This window comes from Dinoponera quadriceps, unplaced genomic scaffold (genome assembly GCF_001313825.1).
Source record: "Dinoponera quadriceps isolate SergipeBrazil2010 unplaced genomic scaffold, ASM131382v1 scaffold113, whole genome shotgun sequence".
Lineage (NCBI taxonomy): Eukaryota > Metazoa > Arthropoda > Insecta > Hymenoptera > Formicidae > Dinoponera > Dinoponera quadriceps.
The window spans coordinates 689,847-711,462 of NW_014554899.1; the positions used below are offsets into that span (position 1 = coordinate 689,847).

General features: G+C 40.6%; 5 protein-coding genes across 6 annotated transcripts; 3 read left to right on the plus strand and 2 right to left on the minus strand.

Annotated features, from left to right (window-relative positions):
* Positions 1 to 220: 220 nt before the first annotated feature.
* On the plus strand, positions 221 to 9,571 carry LOC106742589 (double-stranded RNA-specific editase Adar-like). The gene is made up of 6 exons (XM_014615700.1): positions 221 to 644; positions 1,077 to 1,108; positions 6,230 to 6,782; positions 7,320 to 7,489; positions 7,727 to 8,258; positions 8,344 to 9,571. The coding sequence occupies exons 1-6, from the start codon at positions 605 to 607 to the stop codon at positions 8,451 to 8,453; spliced, it is 1,437 nt and encodes a 478-aa protein (XP_014471186.1). The 5' UTR covers positions 221 to 604; the 3' UTR covers positions 8,454 to 9,571.
* A 372-nt stretch (positions 9,572 to 9,943) lies between these two features.
* LOC106742645 (intraflagellar transport protein 22 homolog) lies at positions 9,944 to 11,180 on the plus strand. The gene is made up of 4 exons (XM_014615808.1): positions 9,944 to 10,005; positions 10,131 to 10,300; positions 10,383 to 10,582; positions 10,719 to 11,180. The coding sequence occupies exons 1-4, from the start codon at positions 9,967 to 9,969 to the stop codon at positions 10,880 to 10,882; spliced, it is 573 nt and encodes a 190-aa protein (XP_014471294.1). The 5' UTR covers positions 9,944 to 9,966; the 3' UTR covers positions 10,883 to 11,180.
* A 105-nt stretch (positions 11,181 to 11,285) lies between these two features.
* Positions 11,286 to 13,934, minus strand: LOC106742644 (bifunctional coenzyme A synthase). Of its 2 annotated transcripts, none has more exons than XM_014615805.1 (6): positions 13,906 to 13,934; positions 13,010 to 13,671; positions 12,519 to 12,862; positions 12,139 to 12,393; positions 11,871 to 12,053; positions 11,286 to 11,619 (listed from the first exon to the last, which is right to left on the minus strand). In XM_014615805.1, the coding sequence occupies exons 1-6, from the start codon at positions 13,917 to 13,919 to the stop codon at positions 11,413 to 11,415; spliced, it is 1,665 nt and encodes a 554-aa protein (XP_014471291.1). In that variant the 5' UTR covers positions 13,920 to 13,934; the 3' UTR covers positions 11,286 to 11,412. The 2 variants fall into 2 exon arrangements, with proteins under 2 accessions (XP_014471291.1, XP_014471293.1); XM_014615807.1 differs by lacking the exon at positions 13,906 to 13,934 and adding an exon at positions 13,776 to 13,899.
* A 720-nt stretch (positions 13,935 to 14,654) lies between these two features.
* Positions 14,655 to 18,257, plus strand: LOC106742486 (WD repeat-containing protein 36). Its single transcript, XM_014615455.1, has 3 exons — positions 14,655 to 16,473; positions 16,668 to 16,945; positions 17,291 to 18,257. The coding sequence occupies exons 1-3, from the start codon at positions 14,919 to 14,921 to the stop codon at positions 18,143 to 18,145; spliced, it is 2,688 nt and encodes an 895-aa protein (XP_014470941.1). The 5' UTR covers positions 14,655 to 14,918; the 3' UTR covers positions 18,146 to 18,257.
* Positions 18,258 to 18,446: 189 nt separating this feature from the next.
* On the minus strand, positions 18,447 to 21,210 carry LOC106742489 (nucleoporin NDC1). The gene has a single exon (XM_014615458.1). The coding sequence runs from the start codon at positions 21,194 to 21,196 to the stop codon at positions 19,385 to 19,387; it is 1,812 nt and encodes a 603-aa protein (XP_014470944.1). The 5' UTR covers positions 21,197 to 21,210; the 3' UTR covers positions 18,447 to 19,384.
* Positions 21,211 to 21,616: the final 406 nt, after the last annotated feature.

Here is a 21,616-nt window from a genome sequence, read left to right on the forward strand (position 1 = left end):
CAAATTTTATTGGCGGTTGAAATGTGGCAACACTTTACAATTCGATCAGCTTCAAAATGTGCAAAATTATCCAAAGGTTTGCATTTATTCCGAAATACATCGGAAATGAATATGTTGTGAATTTTCTACCGCCTACCAGTTGCTTCCAGAACTGTTCGAGCACTTTTCTTTCGATGTATTTCAGAATACTTGAACTCAGTCGTCGTCCAATGGGAGGATTTGTTTCTGAGTCGTTTTTCAAAGGATCTCTTTCATTGGATGTTAGCTGCGTTCCGAAATGTCAATAGAAATATGTTTCACATCGTCGAATCACGGATGAATGAAATACATCGCGCGCCAATCAGCAACGCTGGAGCCAGCCATTTCCGCCGATGGAGTCACTTCCGCTTACGGCATCGTAAGGAATTAGCACCATTGAGTTTCAATTCAGTGTTGAGTAAAAGTTACTTGGGAACGGACGAGGCGTTTGTACGAATCGATCCTCCTACGTGAAACTTTCCTCGGGGATCACTGTCGTTTGCTTTGCGAGTTAAAAAGCACACCCAATCGATTGTTATAGCGGAGAGAGTTTGCCAAACGAATCGGTGATAGCGGTTGCGACAAAATGTACACGAGAAACCGGCCGAATCCAAACTACGGCAATGGTAAGTTCTACGGAGACGCGAAGACCCCGGCTCGTCGTGTCTCTACGTTATGTATATGTGTTGCCGAGTATATGTATCGCGAGTACAAGCAACTCTCCCATTAAGTATGCCTGCGAGTAAAAACAAAAGTAACGGTCGTACACTTGTGTCTGGTTATAAATAATTTCTGCCTCACGTATGAGTCGCGGACGTTAATGATTACGAGTGGCATGGCGTAGCCAGCGCGTCCATTTTTTATAAATTGCGAATACGATGAGAAGCTCCCCCTAGTAATTACCGAGTGCATAGCGCGATCGATATCGTCGTAATGGAAAATAAATATTTTATTTTTTACTTCTCAGTTGGCGGAACAAGTTTCTTCGCCTTATCGCTTAATATATTATTGTGTCCTCATGTAGAACCGATAAATGATTTCTTCATTTTTTCTTGCAGCGCGGAACTCGAACACCGGCCCGCCACCTAATGTAAGTTCGTTATTTATTTTTTTTATTTTTTTTGGAATTTATTATATCTGCTTCTATGGATTATTATATCGATACAATGAAATATATAATAAGTAAAAGAATTGCGTTACTAAAAAAATAAGTAAGATTGAAATCTTAATTGTGGGTTTCGCAAAGTAAACATAGCGGTTGTGGGCCTAATATGTGATTAAAAAAGACTTTTTTCAACTTTTCCGTGAAAAAATGGAAAAAAAAACAGGTTCTTCCGAGCCTATAAAACTATAACCTAATATTTTATGTTGCAAATATATTAATACCCACATAACATACATGTCTAAAAGACGCCTCAGAGATGTTCTATTATCTCTGAGACGTTTTTATGATGTTAATGTTTAATGTTCACTACATATGTAGTGTAAATAGATTCTTTCAATTGATTCGCACATAATCCTCACTGCCCAAGTACTTATTTGCAATAAAAAGGTATAGAAATTGTTCAGATTAATAATAACCAGAATTTTAGTTCAAAATAATTTAAATTAATAAATTCATGAGAATTTATTTAGCAGTAGAATATAAGGTGCGTTTATTAAATGTATCAGCTGGTATCTCTTCGCTGCAACAAAATATGAAACATATTAACCATCAATCATGGTCCTTAATGCATTTAAGACTGCCATATTAAAGTAAGTTATATTATGAGTAATTTATACGAGTAATTTGCACAGTGAATAGAATTATGGTTGTGACAATTTTTTGACAAACTATATGAAAATAAATATCTTGTTTTTGAGGGAAGTAAATAAATATATGTATATATACATGTAGACATATGCATATGTGGGCATCTTTAAAATAATTTTGCCGTATGTTCTGACAAAACTGACCTATGAGGTAGAATGCAGGAAAGAAAATCAAAGGAATTTGAGTATTATTACATGCAGTTAATTGCCCTTAAGTATAGATATATTTGTACATAACATTGACATGTAGTTTACCTCTTTCATAGATTATACTAATTTTTCTCACTCACATTTGATCAAATATTCTTACAGAATATTACCATGAAATTTTTTACGCAATTATTATACACCATATATTATATACCGATGTTACAATTTGCTCCCAACAATCACATCATACATTATCATTGTTAAAAACAACCATTTCTCATAAGATTTCAATTTAAATAGACTTTTATTCTTTATATTTATTGCATATATATATATATATATTCTATTGCTAAAAACAAGATAATATATATATATATATATATATTCTATTACTAAAAACAAGATAATACTGCATTCAACCTAGGTTAAAAATCGTTATGATATTTTTACTCAATGAAACATACAGGGTGGCCCATTTTAAAATAACCACTCAAATAACTCACTGGGAATGACCCAAATCAAAAAAAGTTTCGGGACAAAAGTTTCCTATTTTTTGGGGGGAAATTGAATGGTGACCTTGAATTTGACCTTGAAGTCGATTTTCAAGGTTATTTCAAGGTCAACTTCATTTTTTTTTAATAGGAACCCCTATTTTTGACCCCAGATTCTGATAGTGCTTGAAATTCTGCGTTCAACCATATGAATTTTAATAGGGGTCAAATGTCATTTCAAGGTCAAAACGTCAAAATAACAGCATTTTTAAGGTTTTTTAAGGTAAAGTATGTTTTTCAGCCATATGCGTCATGCTAAGGGTCAAAGGTTATTTCACGGTCAAATAGTCGATGGGTTGCTTGTTTAGCGTGAGTCCCCTTGCCACTCACGATGGTGTGCTTGTTTAGCGTGAGTCCCCTTGCCACTCACTTTTTGTTACCTTTATAACTGTTAACCACAAAGTAAGTGTTCAAAATTACCACCATTAGCTTCAAGGCACAAATTCAATCGTCTATGAAAATTTGGCACAGTTCTTAATAAAGTTTCTCTTGGAATCGCTTCACAAGCTTGACGAATACGGTTTTCCATGTCTGCTCTAGTTGTGGGCTGTTGTGAAAATACTGCATTTTTAATGTAACCCCATAAATAAAAATCAGGAGAAGTTAAATCTGGTGAGCGAGGTGGCCAGTTAACTGGATCTCCTCGTCCGATCCATCTTGCATTAAAATGGTTATTTAAAAACTGACGAACAATTAGTGCAAAGTGAGGTCCTGCACCATCTTGTTGCCACCACATTATTATTCTGGTTGCTAAATTAACATTTTCTAACAGCCCTGGCAATCGATCTCGAAGCAATTCTAAATAACTGTTTCTATTAACATTACCCTCGAAAAAATAAGGTCCAACTAAGTAGCCATTTATTATGCCACACCACACCATAAGGCTCCATCTATTCTGATGATCTACAGCTCTGTACCAGTGCGGATTTTCATCTGACCATTAGTGGCAATTATGCCTATTAAGTTGTCCATCACTGTAAAATTTAGCCTCATCAGAAAAAAGCACATACCTGAAAAAGTCAGGATCTTGTATCCTTGCTAAAGCCCAATGGCAAAATTCAATTCGCATTTGAATATGGTTTGGCCTTAATTCTTGAACCAAAGTTATGTGATATGCATGGTATCTTAAATTTCTAAGAATTCTTAAAGCAGTACTTCGTGGAATACCGATTTCCCTTTCAATTGTGCGACTGCTGATTTGACGATCAAGATGTACAGCTGCTGAGACTGTCAAAACGCGAGCATTATTTTCATCGTATTCGTGACGTCTGCGCTGACGGTTAAGGTGTCCACCATGAGCTCTAATAGTTAACGCACGTATCGTCACATGACTGGGATGACGCCTTAAAGGAAATCGTTCAGCGTACCACCGTGCTGCTGCCCGGTAATTGTTCTAGCATTCGCCTAAAACCATCACCATATCAATAATGTGATTAGCAGAATAATCAGCCGTAATGATAATACAGTATTAGTCCTAGAGAGCACTATTTTACTTCGCTTTTTTTCTGTACTTTAATAAAACTGATATTAAAAAATTTTAACTTAGATTTAAATTTTCTGAAATAATGTTAGTTACAGTAAATTAAATGCAGAGGGCGCAAATTTTAACTTAAATTAAAAATTTCTGAAATAATGTTAGTTGCAGTAAATTAAATGCTGAAATCGCTGATTTCAATAGAGGACTCACGATAAACAAGCACCCTGATGGAAACAAAGTTCTGCCACGTTAAAGTCGTTATTCCTGGGGAACGCTGACAGGAGAAAAATGATTCAAAAACTACCAACACCACGCTTCGTAATCCTTATGATGATTTTTGAAAAAAAAAAACCTTAAAAATTTCATTATTTTGACCTTTGACTTTGAAGTAACTTCGACTTTTGGCTCCAGAGTGAAGTTTAAGGTCACGACTAATTTTTTTTCAAACTAAGATTGATAAATCTTAAATGTCACACAACCTGAAGCTAAAATTAAATAAAAACCTTAAAAAATGGAGTTTTTCGACTATTTGACCATGAAATTTTTGACCCTTAGCATGACGCATATGTCTGAAAAATATATTTTACCTTAAAAAACCTTAAAAATGCTGTTATTTTGACGTTTTGACCTTGAAATGACATTTGACCCCTATTAAAATTCATATGGTTGAACGCAGAATTTCAAGCACTATCAGAATCTGGGGTCAAAAATAGGGGTTCCTATTAAAAAAAAATGAAGTTTACCTTGAAATAACCTTGAAAATCGACTTCAAGGTCAAATTCAAGATCACCATTCAATTTCCCCCCAAAAAATAGGAAACTTTTGTCCCGAAACTTTTTTTGATTTGGGTCATTCCCAGTGAGTTATTTAAGTGGTTAAATTAAAATGGGTCACTCTGTATATCTTCACGGGTAAATCTGTACTTAAGGGTTATTTACCCAATATACTTTATACACACACACATATTTGATATTAATCATATTATTATACTCATTATATTTGACACAATGCTTACAAATATATATAAGAAGCTTATAAATATTACAATTTTATGTTGTACGATCTTATATGCTTTCAGAAAGATTTCTATTTCAGGACAAAAACTATCTAGTTACAAGTCTAGATATGTATATATATTCATGTCCATAGAAATTTATAACAATCTGATAAAATTTAAATAAACTATAGCATATTTTTAACCATTTAATTTAAGAAGATTAAATTTTTCAATTCAAATGCAAGCATTTCTTTAGTAACAAGTAATTGATAACAAGCATTGATCGTACAAAATAACAACGTAAGAAGGATTGAGAAGGAAGATAATATCGATTGGTAGCGATATTACTAGTTACTTTGTAATCCGAATATGGATTCCATTTCCTGCCAAAATACTATTCCACTTGCATGTACTAATTAGTGGTTCCTACTTTCCCCTCCCCTGCAACGCAGGTTCTAGTAGCTATACAACAATACCGAGGAGGTGCATTCGACCAGGGACTAGGTCGTCAGTTGCCCACATAGCATACCCTACCGTAGGCCGTTTTCTTGGTAGTTCGTACTGAACTCGTGCCTAAGCAAGTTCTTGTGATGCAAAAAATGATCTAAGCGTCCCGTTTGCGGCATCAGCCGCATGATGCCTTTTTCGGACTCTTGGATACCTTATCCAAATTGAAAGATCAATTTCTATTAGTATCCAGGTCCTACAACAACGATGATCGGCGCGTTTACTAGTATTGATGCCTTTTAGCCTTGAGTCTTTCAATTTGTGCACAAAGAGAAGAAAGCATATGGTACAAATAATCGACAATTTGCAATCGTTGACAGATAGATAAGCGATTGTGATCCTAAGGCGCGAGCTGACTATCCCCTTACGATCACCTAAACATTTTTATTGTTTATGTTACATCTTACAAAATAGTCCAAACATTCAAGGTCCCACAACCAGAGAGATACAGTCTCATTGTTATCACTTTTCCAAATATTTGTTTACATCAGACACACGCACCGTTTGTCGGTAATATACATTATTATTAATTTCAAACAAACTCGGCTCAGTCATGAGTAAAGAGACGTTGGCCACAGTAAAGTTGACCTGGTTGGTATGAGCTATGGGGGTAGCGTTTAATTGCTTTAAAGTGCACATATACGATGCTAGACCTTGGTGGGGTAGCACAACCGTAGAGGTTCCTTGTGTAGCGGCGACCCACCCTATGTTTTGCAGTATAATACAAAGGGAAGTTACCAAACATCGCAGCCCCACCAGCACAGCAACTACAAACAAGGGAACGTACAGCAAAATGTACCCAGCATCAAATCGCAACAGCAACAACCAGCGCAAATAATTCCGACCGCTCCACCGACACGGCCGATGCCGCAAGTAAAACAGCAAGTAACGTCTCAGCAACACTTGCAGCAACAGGGACAGCAGATGCAACAACCGCCGCCGCAACAACAGCAACAACAACAACACCAACAGCAGCAACAGCAGCAGCAGGTGCAGCAACCGCCGCAACAGCAGCAGCAGCAACCGCCAACACCGGCTCCATTGCCTCAACGATTGAAACCGATCTTGAAGCAAAGTGGGATACCGCCGTCTGCGCCCGCTGGACCACAATCTATCCCTTCTCAGCCTACGCCTGCACCTCCTCCGATAGCTGCGTCAACATCTAGTAATAACAAACCCGATGATGTTATGGACGACGAAGGTGACATGTCTGAGAGCATGAATATCGACATGCAGGAGCAACCGAGGTGGCGAAGAAAGACTCCTGGATGTAAGTGCTTGCAAAACCCAGCTTACGGCCATGTGTGTAATCCATTGCATACTTTTGTGTTAACTTATATCCGAGGTTTCTAGGAGCCAATTCTAAGTACATTTCGCACATGTAAAAGAATAGCACTGTCGTCTACATTTTTTGCTTTCACTTGATGTATGTATGAATTATCTATCTTGGCTTCAGAATGCATCCGATAGGGAAATTTAGTTTTGGAGAATTCTTAAGAACCAATTTTCTCCTTGAATACGTGGTCGTTATGAAACTCGTTAGGAAAAAAATGTTTCTCGACCTTTTTGCCGTTGTCTGAACAGTTGAAATAATTACGTTGTCCACTAATATTAAAGCGGTCCATTGATGATGACAATTCACTGCGCAAATTTGAAGATCCAGGAGTTGCGTCGAACGCTCCGGTGTCACACCGTTGAGTTTTGACCCTCCGGCAGTCGGTGTGAACTTTTGTTTGCTGATACTCACGATAAATCGCAATTAGTTCGCGCTGTTGTACATATATATCTAATCCGATTATCTGTATAGTTAAAGTGAACAAAAAGTTGAAGCGTCTTCGTATGAATCAACGTTTGAGGAAGACTCTGCAGCCGAAGAACGCGATCATGGTATTGAACGAGATGAAGGCCGGATGTCAATTTACATTCCCCGAGACACAGGGCCACGTGTCAAACTCGCTCTATCTCGTTCATGCTGAGGTAACGTTACGGAATAATCTTTGCATAATACGCTATCATTCGGACATTAATTAAAAGTCCTGTTCTGCTGTGACGGCATAATAATTTTTAATCCGAACTCTTTTTTATCGATAAAAATGCCGCTAAAAGTAGCTTAGGAACTACTTGAGGAGCCCCATTTAAGGCATTTTTGTCGATAAAAGAGAGTTCAGAACACGGACTTTATATTTCGTCAACGATAATACATGATGATTACAGCTCGATGGTAAGACATATGTTGGACAAGGCTTGTCGAAGCCGCTTGCTCGTCAAGCCGCAGCAGAGAACGCGTTGAAAGCGTTGTTATTGGAGAAAATGACAGCCGCATCTATGAAAGCGCGTCTGGACGCCGAGTCAGATGGACAGGCCAATTCGTCCTCGGAAACTACGAAGGAAGAAAATAACGAAGATGTACCGATGGATTCCGCAGAGGACGAGATCCCGTGGAGCTCAGTGGCCAGTTTCGCGCTCTATAAGCTTTTCCTCGAATGGCATAATCAAGGTACGTCGGTCCCGGTCACGCGTCCTGGCTTGCCACCTGTGAAAGGAATCAAGAAAGAGAACAGTGGCTCGCCCAAAGCTCCTACACAGAAGGAACTGCCGCCGAATCCTACGAACATCCATCCGGTTATGTTATTGAACCAGATGAGACCTGGGCTAACCTACGTTGAAGTTGATCGTCTTGGTAATCCACCAAACACGATGTTCACTCTGTCCGTTGAAGTTAACGGGGTCAACTATTCAGGAACAGGTATGTGCCGAACTTTGCGGAACGACTGTATCGTGAAAAGCTCAAACTATTGACATGCGATTACAAGTGAACATTTTTGTTTCAGCTAAAAACAAGAAGGATGCCAAGAAAGCAGCAGCTAAAGCAGCTCTGTTAGCTTTGTATGGCTTATCTTATCCTGAGGATGCTCCTAAAGAATCTATGGCAGTAGATTAAAGCAAACGAAACGAGAAACATTCGGTATTTAAAATTCCTGTGTACTGTCCCTTTTTTATTTTATTTTTTTTTTTTTTACTTTCCCTTAACAAAACCATGAATTAATATCACGAATAATTGTTAGTCTACTGCACATGAATCGTCATATTATTTTCATAAAAAATTTAGAAATTCTGAGACTAATTCTCACATCTAATCGTATACTATAAATGTATATTTCCATCAAATAGTATGGAAGACGCGATATGCGATTATACTATATCTTTTCATGATGTAACGTAATCATTGAAGATTATAAGCGATACACGATAGCGTAGCCGCGAGACGCTAAGTGCATAAATAAAAATTACAATTTTACTGACATAGAATTAATCTTCAACTTATTAAAAATTGTACATGTATGTAAGGATGGGGCCAATTTTATAGAAGTATAACTTACATGAACATATGAACTGTAAATTTAAATTCTTACAAATAGAACAGTTTTTAAAAGTGCGTTACAATTGGGAATAGCTATATGTATTAAAATGTAAAATGTATATTTTGTGGTTTGTTTACTTAATATCAATAAAATTTAATATAAACTTGATTATAATACATTTTTTTCAATTTTGATAGAATCACGATTTTTCCAAAGTACTTTTTGATTTGCACTATTGTACAAGTAAAATTTGTAAGTATAATATTGGTCTCATCCATATATGTAATATCAATATCACCACATTATATTTGCAAAAATGATGTTTAATATATCTTCATTAGTAGTAATATATCTTCATATAGTTACGAACATTCTAAATAAATTGTAGCATATTTTATCTCATGATATTTACCTATTGTTAAAGACCTTTTCCCATCATTACAACAAAAAATGTACTTCACGATATAACAATACATCTACACGCAGCAAGTAGCTTGTATCTTCTATCATAATTACTGACGTAACGGGCATATTATTATTGTAATGAATTTATATCGGTGACATGTGTTTATTGCTGTAATAATCTTATTTTGACAGCAAGAATAATTGATTGTATTATTATTAAGGTTAGAGAGACCGACACCACAATACATGTATAAGAATATCAGTGTAATGAATAAAATCATGACTTCACATATCGCGTGGTTACTTTTACGTTTATTTACAAAATCAACTGGATGTATTTCGTAATAAAACAAATTAATCTGCGACAAATCAGAGATACGTTGTCTCTGACTTTTGGTGGAAAACTAATTCGGATGAATTTTACAATTTTATACACAATGTGAGAAATTGAATTTTATGTATATATACATACAGATATATATATACAATATGATTTGTAAGATTGATTTGACATTAAGCTCTATTCTAGCGGGTCATATATATAAGTTCACTTCCCTGACAAAATCGATTATACCACGTGTACAGGTGACAATCACTATAGCAACAATTGCCAAACACCAATATACACTATATTGTGTATGCTCGCGTCATGTATAATGGTACACATGCGACAATCATTGTCAAATAATGCATACGTTAAAATTAGTAATGATAGGGCCGACTGGGGTAAGACGATTTACCGTTTCTCTCTCCGTGCGCGAATGTCTCGAACGCACATTTCCGAGCGAAATGTTTTATTATTAAAGCAAAGTGAAAGCGGAAACAATGATCGTGCTTGTGTATTTATCTAGAGCGGAAAGACAACGATAGCGAATTTTCTGGCGGACGCCACGGAAATCTCATACGATTATCACCCCACCCAGGGGGTTCGAATACTCGAGTTCGAAGTGGACGACGTCGAGGTGAACAACGAGCGTATCTTGAGAGACATCGAGCTGTGGGATTGCAGCGGAGATCACAAGTAGGGAGCAATATATTCACTTGCCAGATGGGACCTCTCAGCATGAACGGCAAAACGGAATACGTTGGCGGACGTTTTGCAGATTCAAGAATTGCTGGTCTGCTATGCGCAAAGGTGTACACGGTGTGATACTCGTGTACAGCGCGCAGATGCCGGATTCTTCGAAAGAATTGAAAGAATTTTACGATTACTTTGTTAACGGCTCGAAGCTGGGTCCGAATAGCTGCGTAATACTTCATTTCGATCCCGATAACGCTGCATCGAATGCGTCGAAGATCATTTGTAAGTATTCGCAAGTATCGATGATGCACGTATCGTAGAATCGGATTTCAAGAGTTAACGTTTAAGTTTTCGTATAAAGTATAAAACAGATGAAAATATATATATACCCGATTAATTTTGAAACTATCTGATAAAGCGTCTAGCTTCTCAAGTGTCTCTCATGTCAAGTGTAACGTCGATGAAGGTGGTGATAAATTGAAAACCGACTTTCGCTTATTCCTAAGTGCCTTGATGACGAATTTGCAAGAGGACAAGGAAGAGAAACTGATATTGAGCGATAATATATTATTCGCTAAATAATATATATTCATAGATCAAGAATATGTATATATATCCACACGTGTCTAAAAGATGTCTCAGAGACGTCTTTCGGACGTCTTATTTTCTCAAAGCATCTTTACAGCATCGTAGTGTTTTCTAGATATGTATATATAGGCAGTATATATATGAAGATATTATTTTATACATTTCAATATCTTTATATCTTTATTAACATATATCTATTATTATCCTTTTTTACACTCCTTGTGACAAGTGCACTTAAATAATAATACACTATCGATATTTCGTACGTACAAAATTGTATCACAAAGTAAATGGTTATATTATTATGGGAATATTATTTCCGCACAGAGCTAAATTTTTTGTACAATTATCATCAGACGTGAGGAAATAATATTTTAAAAGTAATTCGTTACTGTCATTGGTTTTCAATCACATAAGAAAGTAATTCTTTATTCCACATGCATAAAGGATTCTATCATTCGTTTACATATGTATATATATATGTCTGTTAAAAAATAGATGAATCTTCTATCCGTATGTAGAATTCATTTATCCCGCGATTCTTCGAATAACGTAGCTGTCAATTCCTTCCATGCTGTTTCCACTTGCGTCTGTGTAATGCTGTGATTCCACAAAGTACATATGACAACATTCGCTTCTTTAACCTGCTCTGTATTACTCGGTTGTATTTGAATTCGCGATTTTGCCGCTTCTTCAGATAGTCCATTTCTATCCATTACTCGTTTTATAGCCTGTATGTAAATATATTTAATAAAAATAAAATAAAAAGAATTTATTATAAATTACGTGAATATATCAAACTTTTAAATATGGCATATATTTTGATTATTTATTTATCGATTATTGTCATTTGATTATTATTATTATTATATTCATATTCAATATTTTATGTAATTGATGGAAAAACATATTGTACAATTGTAAGACATAAACAAATGTTTATAGTTAATAGATACACAAATATAATTATTCAGTAACTCACCTCGTTTTGCGGAATTATGCAAGTCCAAATCTCGTGACAGACGTTCTGCCACTTAGCTTGAATTAAAACCGCTGCTTCCATCACAATAACATCGTGACCTTCGGAATATAGAGTAGCTACCTTTTTCTTAGCTTCTTCTAGAATCCAAGGCCAAATCAGTTTATTTAGCTCATCCAACTGTTTCTGTCAGATGCAAAAAAACATCCATGTATGATCTGTTAAATTATAGATAATAATAGACTGTAAGAAATTATGTATGAATGCATACCTTATCGTTAAACACTATATTGCCAAGTGCCCTTCTATCTATAAATCCATCGGAATTGAGAATGGAAGGACCAAAATACTCGACTGTTTTACGGAAGCAGACTTTTCCAGGTAAATATAAATCGTGAGCTAACTTATCGCAGTTCACAAGACCAGCGCCAAGATTTTGTAATTTTTCAGCGATTGAAGATTTTCCACTCGCAATACCGCCTGTCAAACCGATGATGTATGGCTTCAAGGGCTTGTCCTTTAACCTCTAAGCAAAAGAGTTGTTAAAAATAGATGTTAATCCTGTAATACTTAAACGCGACATAAAAAAATCTCATATATCAGAAAATATTGATTGCATTTTGTATTGTGTTGTAAGTGCAGAACACTTACAGGAGGTTGAAGCCTCATGCCCAGCAATCGTATCCTGTGATTGCTCGAGCTGATCTTGGCTTCTTCATGTTCATTATAATGTTCGTTATTTGCCAATTCTACTACGTGAATATCCAGTTTACCCAAATTCTTCTGCAACCGCAGTTCATTGACTTTGTCACCGCCACGCTTTGTTTCCTGACTCACAACTAGCATTTCAAACGTTGGATCATCTTTGGTAGGTCCGTACATATCATTGATAGGAACAACATCATATGTTATCGAAGAGTCTACATCCTCCAGAAATTCTTTAACCTCCTTTATTCTTTTTGTACACGGTTCTATAAGCTCCCATAATATTTTACCTGAAAATATTTCATATTATATCATATTAAAGTACTGTACGATATAATGTATTATCGCATAATTTTCTTTCTGCGAATTCACTAGAATTATTGCTGTTATACACTTAAATCGATCGGGACTGAATAATATAAACAATGAAATCGTACTAGAAATCATATTCGTATCAGTTACACCAACAGTAAGCTTCTCTGTGCAACGTAGAACAGCTTCGCTCAACATTATCTTGTGACCATTGTGCAATCGATCGAATGTGCCACCCAGCACTACATTCCTATAAGTGTTTACCCTTTGAACAGAGGGACATTCTGGGTCTTTATGATCGATTTGATCCTGATCGTCGTTGCAAGTGACAAAGCTATAGTCCACTGACATATTGGCTAAGCAGTCTTGTATGAATGAGTCAGCTTCTTTCTTACTGCACATCCGATCGAAGATAACTATTTCTACGGGTTTTTTGGTGTTTATAACAGATCTGTTGGGATACTTTGTATTAGTGAGCAAGACACGGACATCGAGCCTGGGGGAGATCGTAGACGTGTTCACATAAATGTCCACAATGTTCTGAGAGCATTGCAGGCCTCTCCGTTGCAACGACACCGTATTACTATTATCGTATTTCCCTGACGCAAAGATGCTCTTTTCCGGGAGGTATTGTATGTACAGCGTCTTCAAAACGTGCTTCTTAATTACAGGCAGTAGCATTTTCACCCTTGCAGGATTCGTCAAAACTAATAAACCAGTGTTTGCCATGTCGCCTGAGATTTGTAAAAATTCGTCTGGCTTCTGTACACTTTTCTGATAATTTTCTCTGTAAATCGTTGAAAAAGTTCACTATTTATTATCAAGATCGTTGAACATTATAGATTAGGAATAATGCAAGTCATAACTTCAGACGAAAATTTCCTTTCTCACGTTTCCTCCATTTCTTTACGAAAGTACCCGGGATTTAAGCAGAAATTTATTTATTTATTATTAAATTTATTTCAATTAGCAAAGCAGAAAACAATTTGTCCTGTAATTAATAAGTAACACAAAACTATACTGTAAATCGTCCATAACAAATAATGTACGTGGCAGGTACAACCAGAAATTATCCGAAATCGGTAGATTCGCGCGACTTCACACGCTAAACGTCTACAAATAAAACTGTAAAGAGTATTCTGTAATACAACGCCGCCAATCGCGAAAGGTGGCAACTGCTAGTTAGTTACAAGATGCATTTCCGCTGTAATAAACAGTCGTAGTTACTAAAGTTGCTCAATTTTTAACTCCTTGATGACAGCAACTGATAATAACGTCTCATTGCAATCCAAAATAGCACTTTGTAACTGATAATTGCTATTTTTCGCGATTAACGACGGGGCATTTGCGATGCATTGTAGAATGTCCTTAAATATCCGAGAAATGCACCAATCAGAATGCAATACGATGACTCCGAGTCGGGTCAGTAAGATCGAAAACACCATTAGCGAGTACTAATGCATTCGATCAAATTCGCTAGAAACTAATGTGGAATGTTTTTTATTGCTGCATTATTGCTGTATTAGTTCTCATTTCCTCTCTTTCCCTCACTGAATCTCAAGAAAAAGAGGAATAGAGCCACTACAGCAGAGAAACAGACCCAAGATATATAGCCGCGAGAGGGCGGATGAGTTGAATGGCTTCTGCCAATCAACGTACTGTTTACCACCATAAGAGCTGTAAGTTTATTGGCTACCGCATCGTTTCTCACCGCGTAACAACGATTGCATGTTCTTCATGCCGAAATCGGACCACGTGCTACAAATTCACAGCATTCCTCTTTCTCCTCCGTTCGTCCTCGCAGTTGCCGCGCACCAAGCGTGATCTCGACCGTAATCTTTCTCGAGTTTGTGAAGTCTGTAAACAAAGGGGATGCTCGGACGCCCGATAGCCGTACAAACGAAGAAGAAGAAGAATAAGTTCTCCTTCGAGTCTGTCAGAGTGTTTCGATCGCGATTGCCGAGTTAAAGCGGCATAACCTGTGCCAGCAGGTTCGGACGTTCGTCTCGAAGCGGACGAAGAGAAACGCGCAGCATGGTGCAGAGCAAGATATTCGCACGGAACCGTGCGCTCGGTTACGTTAGCAATCACATACCGTTGGTGACACGGTACATCCTCAGGAGAAAGGAGCACTTCATCGTCACCTGCATCGGCAGGGCGTTCCACACGTACGACTGCAAGCATTTCACGCTGTTGAGCGTGTCGGGCCAACATCCGGACGATATCACCGCCCTGGCTACCGACACGTTCCACGTGTACACAGCGAGCGCGACCAACATATACGCATGGCGCCGAGGGATGGAGCTGAAACATACCTACAAGGATCACGAGTGCCCGGTGCACCTCCTGCTGCCGTTCGGTGCTCATTTGCTGTCGGTCGACGAAAGCAGCGCCCTGAGGATATGGGACATCAAGGAGGAGACACTGTTGTCGGAGCTGAACTTCAGCAACACCAACTTCAAGATCACCACGATGATGCATCCCAACACCTACATGAACAAGATCCTATTCGGCAGCGAGCAGGGCCAGCTGCAGCTGTGGAACATCAAGAATCTGAAGATGATTCATTTGTTCAAGGGATGGGACAGCAAAGTCACCGCGTTGGAGCAAGCTCCGGCGTTAGATGTAGTAGCTGTGGGTCTGAGCAACGGCAAGATCATCCTGCACAATCTCAAGTACGACGAGAGCCTCTTCGACCTGGTGCAGGACTGGGGCTCGGTGGTATCCATCAGCTTCCGCACGGACGGCCAGCCGATCATGGCAACGAGCAGTCCGTCCGGTCACATCGTGTTGTGGAACCTGGAGCATCGCAGGATGGAGAACCAGATTTGCCAAGCGCACGGCGCAGCCGTCACCGGTATGAAGTACATACCGAACGAACCGATGTTGGCCACATCCTCGGTTGACAATTCCCTGAAGCTATGGATATTCGACTCGACCGCCGGCGCAGGCAGACTCCTGCGGATACGAGAGGGTCACGGCGAGCCGCCCACGCTGGTGCGCTTCTACGGGAACGACGGTAACTACCTGCTGACCGCGGGCAGCGACTCCTCGCTCCGGCTGTTCTCCACTGTCACGGAGATACTGAACAGAAGCCTCGGCAGAGCATCGTTCAATCGGAAGTCCTCGAAGAGGAGGTCTCGCTTGGTCGAGGACCCGCTGCTGATGCCGCCGATCGTCGACTTCTCCGCCGGGACAACGAGAGAGAAAGAATGGTGTAACGTAGCGGCGATACATTACGATATATCCGTGGTCTCGACGTGGTCGACTTATCTGCAGAAGATGGGCGAGCTGAAGCTCAGGCCTCACGGGTTCAAAGACATTAGCAAAGTCAAGGCAACCTGCCTGTACGTGACCAAGTGCGGCAACTTCGTTGTGATCGGCTACAGTACTGGGCACGTGGACAGGTTCAACATCCAATCGGGTGTGCACAGAGCGTCTTATGGGGTCGTAACCAATGGTTTCAACGAGGGCGCTCACCAGGGCGCCATAGTCAAGGGTGTCATGGTCGATGATCTGATGCAAACTGTCATGACCGCCGGCACTGACGCGTATATCAAATTCTGGGACTTCAAGCCCTTCAAGAAAGGTACGTGTATCTTGCGTGTAAAATACAGTAATGTGAAATTTTCTGTTCTTAATACCCGGGTATTCTAGATACTTGATTAATGTATAAATTATCTATAGTATTATGTAATTTATTTCCCGGGTGAGAATCTGATATTTCCTCCTCCTGGTACCACTGAACACGAAGTTTCAATAGGAAACCCTGTTTTTCGTCAGGTGTAAATGCAGCGAGGACGATATTGAAGCTGCAGAACTCGATCGAGTGGATACGATACCACAATGAGTGCTCTCTCGTAGCTGTATGCTTGCAAAGTTGCATCATTGTGCTATTGGACATGGATACTAGGAGGATAGTTCGACGTTTCGAAGGACACACCAGCCAGATAACAGACGCGTGCTTCAACCCCAACTCCAGGTGGTTGACCACAGCGTCTACGGACGGCACGATTCGTACTTGGGATATACCGTCTTCGCACATGATAGACATCTTTGAGGTAAACTCGACGTTAACAAACATCGACCGATACTTCACGTTATTCATAGCGAGTTCGATCACCCGCATAATACCGAATTATCGCACATCGGAGGCTGTTATATTTTAGACCCACCATATCATTTTGATCGATTAAACACATAATAACGATGTTGTTGCGTATATTCAGCAGAATATACATTATTTCGTCATGAAAGTGCTTATGTTGTGCCATTGTACTTGGATATTTGATGTGTAGCGGCCTTTAGTGTGTAATCCGGCGTAGGGTGATCGAATTCGCTTTCAGATTGACGAGAAATGACTGTTGAGAAAATACTCGAGCTGGACACAACGAATATACTTGCAGGTTCCTGAACCTTGCACGTCCCTGAACTTCTCCCCAACCGGCGAGTTTCTGGCGACCACGCATGCCGGCAACCTGGGGGTCTTCCTGTGGTCGAATCGCATGCTCTTCTCGCACATCTCGCTGAGAGCCATCGGCAAGGAGTACATGATACCCGAGATGGAGCTCCCCGGCACGTCCGTGGAGAGCGAGAAGCCCGACGACGATGACGTCGCCGTGGAGCCGGACTACGTGTCGCCCGATCAGCTCGACGACGATCTCATCACGATGTCCGCCGTGGCGCAAACGAGGTGGCAGAATTTGCTCGACATAGACATCATCAAGCAGCGAAACAAGCCGAAGCAGGCGCCCAAGGTGCCGGAGACCGCACCGTTCTTCCTGCCCACGGTGCCGTCGTTGAATCTGCGCTTCGACTTCTCGGACCTGAAGATCGGCGAGACGGACGAAAAGCGGAGCGTACACTCCACCTTGCGAAATCTCACGTCGTTCGGCAGAAGTCTGCGGTCTACCGAGGAGACCGACGACTTCCGCGACGTGGTGGAGATACTGAAGGCGATGAACGTCAGTGCCATCGACTTCGAAATCCAGTCATTGTCGGCGGACGAGCACTCGGCCCACACGTTACTGGTACAGTTCATGAAGATGATCCGCTACATGATGGTACGACAGACGGACTTCGAGCTGTCGCAGGCTTACCTGGCGGTGTTTCTCAAGTGGCACGGCCCGACGTTAACGGGAAAGCCCGCGCTACGGGAGTACCTGCAGGTAATCCAAGAGGCGCAAACGAAGAACTGGCATATGTTGCGGGATAAGTTACTTTACAATATCAGCGTTGTACAAAATCTAAGAAAAATGTAACGTGTAAGTAAATAAGATGTGGGAACTGTGTTGCGACACGTTACGTATCGTAATATATCGTGTGTACGCTGTTTTTTAAGTTTGTAAAAATAAATATTTAAGTACTTCTTTACCGATGCGTTTTAATCTTTGCTAAACGTACTCGTATTACGATTATTTGTTCTCGTATTTGTGGTCCTCGTAGAAGACTGAGATTATTTAGTGGATCCGTCCGTTCGATACGATTCCATAATTATTGTTTGAGCAATATACATTATAAGAATATGTGGATATTGGACTCCAGATGGTGCGCACTAATGTATCTTGGAAAAATATCTTTATTTTATCAATTACATTTTATTTGTATTTGTGGTTCTCGTAGTTTGCCCGCAAAATGATTTAGTAGAACACCGTCCACTCGATACGATTTTATAATTACTTCTTGAGCGGTGTATGATAAAAACGCAGGTGGACAATGAATACCGAATGGTACAGACTAATGCGTCTTGAAAAAATATCCGTGTTATTTTTTTCAATTACATCTTATATATTTGTGTATCTTGTAGTCTGCGCGATATTACATTATTCAGTGTAAAACCGTACACCTAACATGATTCCACGATTATTTTTTTTGGCGGAACCAATATACGTTTTGAAAAAATATCCATGTTATTTTTACAATTGCATTTCATATTCTCGCGATTTTGTAGATTGCGCGAAGTTATTTAGTAGAACCGTCCATTCGGTGCGATTCCACAATTATTTCTTGAGCAACGTACACGATAAGAACGCGCGAACGAATTGTAGACTCCGAATGATGCGCACTGTAAACGCATCTTGAAAGAAATATCCGTTTATCTTACCAGCTATATTTTAAATTACAAATATCGAATAATGTACCTACATTGAGATATTTGTCCGTCCCAGTGTGCGTGTGTTACATTGCATACACAACTGCTGTAATAGGTTTCGTCAACATACATATTTCAATGCAGATACTCTCGACTGTACAATTACTAACGAGACTATTACGTCGTCTCCCACGCGGGTAAAAGATAAAAATTAAAATGTTAACTCGAGTCCATAGGGTGCGAGCGAACACGATAAGCCTGAAACGCAGCATTTTGTCGACAGTTCGAAGCGAAGAAGAAATACAATATACGTCGCACGATAAATTCAAGATGCAGCGTTTCCCTCGGCTTACGGTTTCGCCCGGTGAGTCATAAGTACACTTCGTGGTGAAGATGAATATTTACAAAATCACTCCTTGTAACTGAGAAAATTCTGCAGCTGTTCTATTCTCACTGGCTCAAGGTAAAGATCGTTGATGTACGGCTCGAAGTTGGTGATGATTCTGTAGAGGCTGCGCTTAATCGTGCTGCGCAACGACGTGAAGATCTCCCTGGTCGACTTGTCCTCCGTCTGGGGTCTCCTGACCGACATACCCGATTTGTGCAGCTTGTCGAGAGCCTGCTTCACCGCCAGCAGGACGTAGATGATGGTCGGCACGTCCTTCTGCACGATACCGTAGGAATCCTCGGTTAACGAGGACACTGTAAGCGACGAGATCGCCTCGACGGCCCAGATCACTAACTGGCCGTTGGAAAATACGTAGCGCATCTTGTTTTCCTCCTGCTCGCCGAAGACGTAGTTGATGAGCGGCTTGGAGAGCAGGTAAATCACCAAGGCGTCTCGTTTCTGCTTAATGAACTTCTGAACGAACCAGCCATTGCACATGGGATCAACTTTTGCGTCGATCTCGGTCGTCGTCGGCATCGTCGTTGGCATCGTCGTTGGCATCGTCGTCGATATCATCATCGGTATAGCCGACGGCAACGGTATTTCCTGCGTCGGCGGCGGTATTTCCTGCACCAGTTTCCGCATGCGATACAGGTAGTTGTTCTGCGTTGCGACCATCGTCGTCAGAGGTGCAGCGGTATAAAACGTTTTATCCGGCAATTTCAAGCATATGGTGTTGAGATTGATCGTGAAGTTCTTCAGGAGATCCATGCACTTTTGCACCACGCAGTTCCAGTTGTACGGATGACCACCTGGCTGGCTGAGAGTGAACAGTAAAACCCTCCTGCGTTGCTCCTTCTGAGCTATGGTGACCAGGTCCAGGTAGCCCAAATGTTGTATTATCGGCACCTTGTCCATGGAGATTGCGTCGATGAGCGTCAGCTCGGAGTCGTCCGAGCTCAATGTGCCGCTCGTGCCGATCTTGAACCACACCCACTCGGTCATGTAGATCTCGAACAACAGGTGTGTGCTGCTGATTGTAAGTGCAAAGAGGAACTGATGCAGCCACAGCCGCGATATCAGCGTAAAGTTCAGCAGCTTGGATACAGTGTCCAAGACATCGGACTGCTCTATCTGCATTGACAACGCAGACAGTGTGCTGCGATAGTAGGATCCCAGGAAGTAGTAAGTCATGGTATAATATAGAGTTGACCAAGCTGAGGAGATCGTCAACATGGGCAGCACAGCGCAGATGCTGCGTCTCAGCCGGCAGAACTTGGACTGTGCTATGATGGGGAAGCGGAAATACCTGCGGGTGACATTGTCGCTTTTGAGGGAATAGTAGAATCCATTCCAGAAGCCACTGAGTAACAGGAAATAGTATTCCTCCGCCAGACAATTGTCCTGCAAGGTGCTGCACTTAACGACCGGTGAACTGTACCTGCCACCCATCAGTGACAAGTACAGCCAGACGAGGGTACCGCCGATAATGATATACAAGGCGCACAACAGCAGATTTTGCGTCGTGAGGGTCGAGCATAGCTTGGTGAATCTGCTCTTGTAATAAGATGGACTGCGCAAGTAGATTTTGCTGCAGAGGAAACCCTGTACAAAGGTCACCGTGATGAGAATCAGCAGGTAGATCCACATACGTGGTGACATGAAGGCCGACCAGGTCGCGTACAGCCAGTGAGCATAGTCCGTGCTCAGGTTCGTGAAGAGCACGAGGCAGCACAGGAGGAAGAATTGCAGCGTCACGCTGGATATGCTGGCGAGCAGCATCCGCTGTATCAGCAGCTCCTTGCAGCTCTTCTTCTCGGTCTCGATGATCATCTCGCTATCGCTGGATGCCGGTTAACCTCTACGCGCACGGCGTGCGAGCAAGTTACGCCGCGAATATCAGTTCGTCCAGTCTCGAGTGTGCGTCACTCGACAAAGTTCTTCGGAATTACGTCTTCAGCTCAGTGCTTCATAACGTCCTCCGTGAAAGGTCCTCAAACGATTTTCTTTTTCTCACGATAGTAGACGAACGGTTACACGCGATATGGTGCCCACATGAAATTTCAAAATGCCGCAAACTAGCGCAACCTAGGGGCCGGGAATTGACTTCCCTCCGGAATCAACCAGTGAAATGCGAGCACGACTCTTGCATTTACCACAGTCTTTTCGACTGCACTCAAAGTGAAAGAAATGCAATCGAGGCATCGGAAGGCGGTAAAAAGAGGAGGATAAAAGTTTTTTCCGGCTTTTTGG